Consider the following 9,754-nt stretch of genomic DNA (forward strand, 5'->3'; position numbering starts at 1 on the left):
ACTTAATCACTGCAGACGGGGTATTTAAAGGGCTAGCCCCACTCATTTCAGGAGTTGGTGATCTGGTTGATTAGTTGACAGGTGTGTGGCGACTAATAAGAAACAGGCTCCCCTTCAGGTGTATCCCCACCAGGTAGGAGGGGATATGCACATATAACTATAACATGAGCTAGCATGTAGCCTGCCTATTCCTACCGTCTGTAGTTATGCTTTACTAGCCACCTTTGTGTGTATACGAAATATGTTTCAGTTCATTCCAACATGAGAAAAAAAAAACATACCTCACGGATGCTCAGTAGAAATAAACATTCACAAGCAAATCAACACAATACCCAGGTAACTTTATTGAGAACATCTTTTCAGAGGGTCATTTCCATATGAATTCAGTCTAGCTGACGATCAGCTACCATTCTGTTCCTTGGTGGTACGAGCTGTCTACGTGTTAATGTTGAGAATGTGTTATTTCTTTTATACCGTAAGATGAAGCACTCCTCCCTTCAATTCTCAATAGTAAACAGCGCGATGACCTTAATAGACATTGTGTGCTGTGATTTTAACTGTGAATGTGCCAGGCCCCACATTCACAGTTTAAATCAGAGCACAATGTCTATTAAGGTTAACTTACTTTATCAAAAAAACAACTAAAAAACAACAACACTTGATGTAGACAGCTAGCATCACCAAGGAACATAATGGTAGCTGATCGTCAGCCAGCCTCAAGATCACCTCAAACAAGATGAGTCGACGCCACCTAAATCATATGGCCTGCAGAGTTTATTCTGTACATGCTTTCAAACAAGAATTAAGTGTGACTGTTTCAGGTAAGATATGACTATCTAATGATCAAAAGGTTATGGACACTGCGAGTCCTTAAACTATTACCTGACAATGGTCTAAGGAAACAAACCATGTATACACAGCCCATAGTTTGACAGGATTCACAAATACACTACCAGGTCATTGTAAATAGCAACAGAGGGATATAGAGAGCATATCAGGAACAATACGCCCCATTTTAATATTTACATTTGTCAAACTATGCCCCACATTAACAGTTTAACATCAGCTGGTTACTTTTGAGACAAGATTCTATACACCTGAATGGCACATTTACCCCACATATCGACTTAAGTCCTTTTTGCAAGGTGTATCCTATAGGTTCACACAGATCGATTGAGCTAAGTTGCTATGCTTTTACTTGTGGAGCCATGCCATGTTAACAGTCAGGTAAGTCCACTTCCCTATACTATCCAGACACTTATCTGCTTCAAGATAACTTTTCTAGATGTGACGACAATCTAGCTGCTAGTGGTAGATTGTGGCACGTCTACGAGAAAACAGCGTTTATGCACATTGACAAACATCGAGCATTTCTGCAAAATTGGTCTGTTTTTATACTGTAAAAGGGTTTGCCCTAATATGAACCTGTGGGAGCATCCTCCATATTCATACCATTAATCCCCTCGTTAACTCAACAGTGTGTGTGCGTTTCCTCCACTGTTGTCACAATGTAAACAGAGGGAGGGTCCTTAATTGATCAAGAAACGTTTCCATTAAGGCAATTCAATCACTCAAACTAGGAGACGTCAAAACTTTCAGGAATGCAGCCTTCTGAGGCAGCATTCCCCATAACAACCTGAGACGAATTCAATCTTAAGTCTATACACAGTCTTCCCTTTTCAGTAACTGTAATAATTGTTGGGGATCTCACAAGCATCCTTCAGTGTTATAGTATACCGCCGTCATCGTATTTATCTCAAACTAAAATAAGAGGCTGTGGAGACAATATTCTATTTACTGTGGAGACAATATTCTATTTACTGTGGAGACAATATTCTATTTACTCCAAGCCCAGAAGGATGTACATAAAATGGCATAGAACCTAATTGATTAAATGGACATGACTGTAAATCATGCAGGTCAAAATACACATATAGTACAAGTAAACTAATGAGAGCAAACAAGGGCACTGAAAATGCTCCTCACGTAAAAACATGGTCAAGCAACAATTAAATATGAGTCCTAGGGTGGAGGAGGTAATGTTATTGTTATGAAGACAGAGCTTTTCAGCTATGTGCCAATCGAAGACTTAAAAAAGGACCGTTAAGGGGAAAGAAAATGTTAAAGTAAATCAAATACAAAAGACTGTCAACATTCCAAGATCATGTTGTACGATGTAGGAAGTGGTATGTCCTGTCTGTCAAATGCAACTTTGCCTGTGTGCTTCTTTATCTGTAGTTGTGTGTGTGTACAGCACTCTATGAGTCCTCATTTAATTCCCGACTGTCGGTTCTGGCAATTTTCCGCGGGGGTGCTGTGTTCTCCCCCTCCGCTTGCTCCTGCTCCCGCTTTTTGGCCGCATTCTGTCGAGACAAAATACAGAGGGGTTGGAAAACTAGCCGACCTACAGTAAACCGCAATACAGTGTCTATATAGTGTGAAGAAACAAGCATTATTAACTTTCCCAATATTTTACCTTTTTGTCCCACTGTTGGTGAAGATATCTCAATAGGATATTTGTCTTCTCTGTGACAATGACTTAGAAGAAAAAATATCAGATTTAAAAAAAACTATATAAATCACAAGAGAATGTACAGTAACAGTCAAAAGTTGGACACACCTACTCATTCAAATGGTTTTTCTTTATTTTTACTATTTTCTATACTGTAATACATTTTGCTGGGTCAGCAAATAACACACTTGTAATACGGAATTGGAATATATGCATGAAGCAGTTTCATCTGCTGATGTTCAGCATTTGTATGGCACAGATTACACAGGTGGCCATTTCAATTACAGTACCAGTCAAAAGTTTGGACAAACCTACTCATTCTAGGGTTTTTCTTAATTTTGACTATTTTCTATATGGTGGAATAATACTGAAGACATCAAAACTATGAAATAACACATATGGCATCATGCAGTAACCAAAAAAAAAACTGTTAAACAAATCAAAATATATTTATATTTGACATTCTTCAAAATAGCCACCCTTTGCCTTGATGACAGCTTTGCACACTCTTGGCATTCTCTCAACCAGCTTCATTAGGTAGTCACCTGTAATGCATTTCAATTAACAGGTGTGCATTGTTACAAGTTCATTTGTGGAATTTCTTTCCTTCTTAATGTATTTGAGCCAATCAGTTGTTGTGACAACGTATGGGTGGTATACAGAAGAGAGCCCTATTTGATAAAAGACCAAGTCCAAATTATGGCAAGAACAGCTCAAATAAGCAAAGAGAAATCATTACTTGAAGACGTGAAGGTCAGTCAATTCGGAAAATGTCAAGAAAGGAGGAGATAGAGGAGGTGTGATGGTGCTTTGCTGGTGACACTGCAGGTAATTTATTTAGAATTCAAGACACACTTAACCAGCATAACTACCACAGCATTCTTCAGTAATACGCCATCCCATCTGGTTTACGCTTAATGTGACAATCATTTGTTTTTCAACAGGATAATGACCCAAAACACACCTCCAGGCTGTGTAAGGGCAATTTGACCAAGGAGGTGTGATGCATCAGATGACATGTCCTCCACAATCACCCGACCTCAACCCAATTGAGATGGTTTGGGATGAGTTGGACTTTGGAATGAAGGAAAAGCAGCCAACAAGTGCTCAGCATATGGGGGAACTCCTTCAAGACTGTTGAAAAAGCATTCCAGGTGAAGCTGGTTGAGAGAATGCCAAGAGTGTGCAAAGCTGTCATCAAGGCAAAGGGTGGCTACTTTGAAGAATCTCAATATATATGTTGATTTGTTTAACACTTTTTTGGTTACTACATGATTCCATGTGTGTTATTTCATAGTTGTGATGTCTTCACTATTATTCTACAATGAAGAAAATAGGTTTTTTTTTAAAGAAGAAAAACCCTTAAATGAGTAGGTGTGTCCAAACTTTTGACAGGCACTGTATACCAATGAGCATTTGGATCAGGAAAGTAACCTCTACAAGACAGAATGTTGAATAAAATGAGTTGAACTTACTTTGCTGGTTGTCCATGTGGTTGGTCCTTTTGCAGGTAGGAATGAGAGACAATATAGCAACAGGAAAGTATAATTAAGTCAACTTTTCAACCGCTGGTAATGTGTTCAGATTACTATCACGTGAAGCATGCATTACAGGTGATAAAAATACATGCACGAGACAGATGTATACTTTCAGAGCTCGTGCACGTGTATACATGGTTCTGCGCATGCTTCAGGTGATCGAAATCTGAACACACTGCCAGCGCTTTGAAATGTTGATGTAATTATACTTTCCTGTGGATGTATTGTCTCACATTCATACCTGCAAAAGGACCAACCACGTGGACAACCAGTAAAGTTAAACTATCCTTCTATTGAATCCAATGCAATTCAACGTTGGGTCTTCAGGCTAATCAATAATGTTAACCTTTATCGGTCATACTACACAATATTCAGATCAGAAGTACACACTAGCACGCATATACTGTGAGAACAGAGTATAATTTGAATCTGATGGGACACTCACTCTGTTCTGATGGATACTCCCGAGTTGGGAGATACACAGAAGGCCTCCGGTTCTGAAAGACAGACAGAAATAGGTGATGAAGTCTAAATCAAGTATGTGACCACTAACTGACTAACCCAAATAACAGGCGAGAAATATAAAGTCCAATTACAATATGCATTGTTTGGCACTTAAATTCAATATCTAGGTTGACCCATTAGCAATTCATGCCCTCAGGTTAAAACAATCAAATTAATTTGGAATTTCGTTGACATACAGAACGAAGGGCAGAGGAAGACACTTACTGACGCTTTGCAGACAGAGTCTGCATGAAATCTGCTGAAATTGCTTTTGTTGTAGACAGGTAGTCCTTTTAAAAACTCTGCCTGTTTAGGAAAGATTGCAAAATGTGAGAAATTAACCTAGCTGACTGACGTTACTCTAGCTTTTTAGGATACTTAAATTCTGAACATTGGGATTGGGAAATATCTTCCTGGGTAGCCAACTGAACAATTGCTGTACCTACCTAAATGACATTGGCCTAGCTAACTAGATAATACATTAGATAACTAGCTATCAAGGGACAACATAACGTTAAGCATATAATATTAAACTGTATTTTTTCTAGCTGTCATATGTCAGCTAAGCCAAGTAAACACAGGGCCAAAATTGAACTAGTTGATAGTCAAAAACAGGGTAACTTAATTAGCTAGCAGTCAACTGTAAACATAATATTTTTTAGCTTGAAAGCGATATAAAAGGAAAAGACGTTACCTTATCCATGGTGGCTTTATACCACAGAAAGACAACAGACTAAAAGATGATGCGCGTAGAAAATGTTAGCGACAGTAACACGACCCTGCGTAGTTTACTAGCGTAATTAAAAGCAAAATACGCTGTACAGCGTTGGCTATCTGAAATATTCAAGATTACACAAAGTACAAGGAATGTGTGCATCAATTCTTAGTCATTTACAAGGATTATATAAGCTAGCAAGAACACCAGTTTGCTAACTAGACAACCCGTTATATCTATCTAGCAACTCACTAACGTTAGCTAGCTTGCTACTAGACAGTGTTTTGTCGTAGCTAAGAAACCGCTGGTTGTTTACAAGTTCGGGTTGACTATGACACAATCAAATAATGCTATGTTTTTTTTATTTTTTTTTAGTGAAATTAGGTTTGAGATAATCAAACTGTGTTGAATCGAATAATAAAGCATACTTGATGGCTATAGAGCACGCAAGTTAGCATAACAATTCCGTATACTCCATATTTGTTGCTCGTCCGTGTATGGGCGTTCTTCTTCTTCTGACTGGTGCTCCATTGGCTACAGGAGAGGATAGACGGTCGTAAAAGGACAATGCTCATTGGGCCATTAGTTTTTTACACGAGAAACCAGCACACCAATAGGAAGAAGGGGCTCCAGATCCCGTCACGTGATTTGATGGCGGAGAGGCAGTGATAAGCAGTCGCGAGCCATGGCACACAAATTCCTTGTTATTCAGTATCAAAGTTTGTGAAGTTATTTTTACAAGGAGATATTAACACAGACATTGAGATATAAAATATGTTAACCATGGTTTTCTGATCTTCCATCATCTCCAACCCCACTGATTTCAACCAACAACACTCACTCATGCTAATAAAAATGCTTATTCCCCCCCTGAAACACAGTGCTTTTTTTTTTAGCAAGACAAACTTGAATGACAACTGTGTATCAGCATGGTATGAAGATCCGAAGATGTGTTTATTTTCGCAGCACAGATGGTTATATCCCAGCACTTACATATTAAAAGTCCAATATTCAAATTCAGGAACTAGTTCAACCGCACCACTGCATGTTGACAGGTGCATAAGTAAAACGACTTTTGTCACAGTTGATTCCCTAAGCCATTTAAGCTAAATTGACTTACTGCACCAACCTACCAAGCCTATCCAAGATTGAGTCTGAAATAGATGAGAAAGACATTGAGAATCCATTTCATGGTCAAATACATCTGCAAATTCATCTTCCTTCCAGTAGAGGCTACTCATAGGATGAAGGGAAGGACCATCCTCCTCAGTGAAATTCATTAAAATAAAAACTGTAAAACATATAAAAAGTTATGCTTTTTTGATAAAATACTAAATATTTTCACCTCACCAAATAATTTATTAAAACATACTGTTTCGCAATGAAGGTCTACAGTAGCCTCAACAACAATCTGTAGGATAGCACCACGGTCTAGCCGGAGGACAGCTAGCTTCCATCTTCCTCTGGGTACACTGACTCCAATACAAAACCTACGAGGCTCATGGTTCTCACCCCTTTCCATAGACTTACACAGTAATTACGACAACCTCCGGAGGACTTCCTCCAACCTATCAGAGCTCTTGCAGCATGAACTGACATGTTGTTCACCCAATCAAAGGATCAGGGAATAAATATAGTACTGAAATCATAAGCTACAGCTAGCTAGCACTGCAGTGCATAACGTGGTGAGTAGTTGACTCAAAGACAGAGAAAGACAATAGTTAAACCATTTTGAACGATGCATTTCTTCCAAAATGAAGAAGCAAGAGAGAGATTGTCAATTTTTTTCACTTTCAATTTCACTTACTTAGCTAGAAAATGCTGCTAGCTAGTTTAGCCTACTCAAACAGTGGGATGCTAAGTTAGCTAGCTGGCTATGACTATCCAACACAACTCTTCGAAGTCAAGATAAGCTTTTGGTTTGACTAATTTATTGCCACCGTGGCCCGCCAGTGTAAGTGCTAGACTGCTTACCTTTTCCTGTTACACTGTAAAGTTACTGAATGATTGTAGCGGGTTTACTAATGTGGTAGTTCTATTAGCTATTTTGACTATGATGTTACTTTAGCTAAGATGGTGACAAAGATGTAGGCTGTGTGTAGTGGTTATATGGTTTGGTTTGGAAAGGTTTTTTTCGGCTGATGTGAAGGGAAAAGGTGAGAGGAGAGTGTATAGATGAGAGAACAAATATAACGTGGCTGCTATGAAAGTGAACTGTGTTTTATGTGTGATCAGGGGTGTATTTATTCTGCAGATTCCGTTGAAAAACGGAAAGGGGATAAACATAACTGAATTTGTTCATTAGAAACTCGTTTGCAACTGTTGGACTAATGACTACACCCTATATCAGCTAGATGCAGGCAAGTGTGTGCAAGGTGTGTCACTGTCACGTCAAATTTTTCTCTCGACCTGTGTGCACCTACATTGTAAACTTTCATTCATAGGCTAGGTTGTGCAACCTCATGATGTTTAGCCTAAAGCTATCGCTGTTTCACTGAACTGGGTGAATGGAATATGAATGAGTCATCCAACATGGAGTAATAGAAATAAGGCCACGCTCTTTAAGTGTTTGCTTCCTCCCTAATCTTAAATAACACTGACCGCCACTGCTGCCTTCACATATCCAATAACTCAGACATCCAGCTCTACACAAAACTGTACCAACAAGTCTGCAGGTTCTGCAGGTGCCTAATAAATCAGACTTTTATGTGAAATCATCAAGTTTTCCTTAGTAGCCAGAATGTTGAATAAAATGACATCTGAATTTATTCTACTGGTTGTCTGTGTGGTTGGTGCTTCAGCCACTCAACATTTTTGACAAAATATACATAGGAAAGTTGTTTACCCCACTTTTTAGAGCGTAGGTACTGCCGTTGAAATTTATATCTCCTGGAATATGCGAAAAACCATGTAGACGTTGGTTACATGCATGCATTACGTGCATGTACTTCCATCTTGTTCATGTGCCTTTGGTCATGAGCAAACAAATCTTGATTGCTACACACACAGACTGACGTTTCAAAGTCAGGTTACTAATACTTTCCTGTGGATATTTTGTCTAAAATTTCTACCAACACAATAGACAATCAACAGAGTAAGTTCAATTAAGTTTATTCAACATTCTTACTTGTAAAGGGACTGTTTGGAATGTTTTAATGTAAATGTGCATGGTGTTGCCTACATAATTGGAAGGCATTGCCATGTTTCGTGCCTATTTTTTGGGGCATCTTCCACATGGTAGTAAAACCTGGGCACCTTTGCATCACAACTTCGATAAGTTTACTGACAAAATAGTCCATTGGGTGATTAGTGTGAGAGGGATTTCCGTCCTTTTAGCATCCTACGGAGAATCACCTCGATGCCACCCTGTGTGCTGATCCTCTTGATCCAGCCGTGGGTCCGCTTCCGCTTTATATTCTTGGGCTGGTACTCCGTGCCCCGCTTCCTTGTGCGAACCTGCTGGTGGTGCCAGGGGAGTTGCTGGAACACTCCTGCCCCCTCTGCCTGTGATGTGAGAGGACCACACCGAGAGGTCAGGGGAGGTACACTGGCCCAGGACAGAACCCAACCACTTAGTGATCGCGGCTGGGCGACACCATATCCTGGAAGCTCTAGTGCAAAATTCCTGCTGGATAATAAGAGTATGAAATGTCAGTTTCATGATTTAACCATGTAAACTATTCAGCAGAGTGCTAAGGCATTCAAGCTTTAGGACAATATGACTGTTGGTCTGTGAAAGTTAACTAGCTAGCTTAGTTGGCTTTTTAAAGCAGACTTGGTCATAAGGGTTAGTTAGAATGTGTTCATGGATAGCTAGTTCACTCAAAGTTCAATCATTGGAAGGGAAATACAAGCAGGCAATATATGTCTGATATATCAGGTTGTAATTCACAATTAATTGGTATATACAGACTGAAACATTGGCGTGCAAAATCATGTAAATGTTCCTAACAAGCCAGAATGTTGAAGAAAATAATTTTAACTTACTATACTGGTCTCATACAATGAACCCGGTGGGTGTTTTGAAATAGAGAAGCTGGCGGTGTGCACATCGTTAAATTACTTCATTAAAAATATTTGTAATGGAGCAATTTCTAAATTCCAATTCACCGCCTGCATCTGGACAGGCGTATTAAATGATAGAAAGTTCAAATTAACATTTTATTCAACATACTTGGCTTTTTGATGAAAATGAACAGCCTGATTAAATCACACAAGCAACGTATTTGATATGGAGTGGTGGGTGTAATTAAACTAGCTTCGTTAGAGTCGAAGCCACAATCAAACGCGCAAAGATAGCCTGCAACAACTGCTGCAGCATCATTTAGGTACAGATCTAGCCCAATAATGTACTGTTGAGGTGTACATATCCAGAGGTAGCCTAGCTAGCGCTAGTTTGCTGAGGTTGAACCTCAAAATACCTTGCCATGACTTCTCAAGCATTCCATTTTATATTCATTTGAAGAACGCAATTACCTAGTGGAA

At 39.2% G+C, this 9,754-nt stretch overlaps 1 protein-coding gene across 2 annotated transcripts; it reads right to left on the reverse strand.

The window, feature by feature from the left end:
* Positions 1 to 320: 320 nt before the first annotated feature.
* Positions 321 to 5,812, reverse strand: LOC124009472 (DET1- and DDB1-associated protein 1-like). 2 transcript variants are annotated; one of them, XM_046321282.1, is made up of 6 exons: positions 5,698 to 5,812; positions 5,249 to 5,287; positions 4,780 to 4,860; positions 4,496 to 4,547; positions 2,477 to 2,538; positions 321 to 2,363 (listed from the first exon to the last, which is right to left on the reverse strand). In XM_046321282.1, exons 1-6 carry the CDS (start codon positions 5,725 to 5,727, stop codon positions 2,259 to 2,261), a joined length of 369 nt encoding a protein of 122 aa, XP_046177238.1. In that variant the 5' UTR covers positions 5,728 to 5,812; the 3' UTR covers positions 321 to 2,258. The 2 variants fall into 2 exon arrangements, with proteins under 2 accessions (XP_046177238.1, XP_046177239.1); XM_046321283.1 differs by having other exon boundaries at positions 5,249 to 5,797.
* Positions 5,813 to 9,754: the final 3,942 nt, after the last annotated feature.

This window comes from Oncorhynchus gorbuscha, linkage group LG22, assembly GCF_021184085.1.
Source record: "Oncorhynchus gorbuscha isolate QuinsamMale2020 ecotype Even-year linkage group LG22, OgorEven_v1.0, whole genome shotgun sequence".
In the NCBI taxonomy this organism is placed as follows: Eukaryota; Metazoa; Chordata; class Actinopteri; order Salmoniformes; family Salmonidae; genus Oncorhynchus; species Oncorhynchus gorbuscha.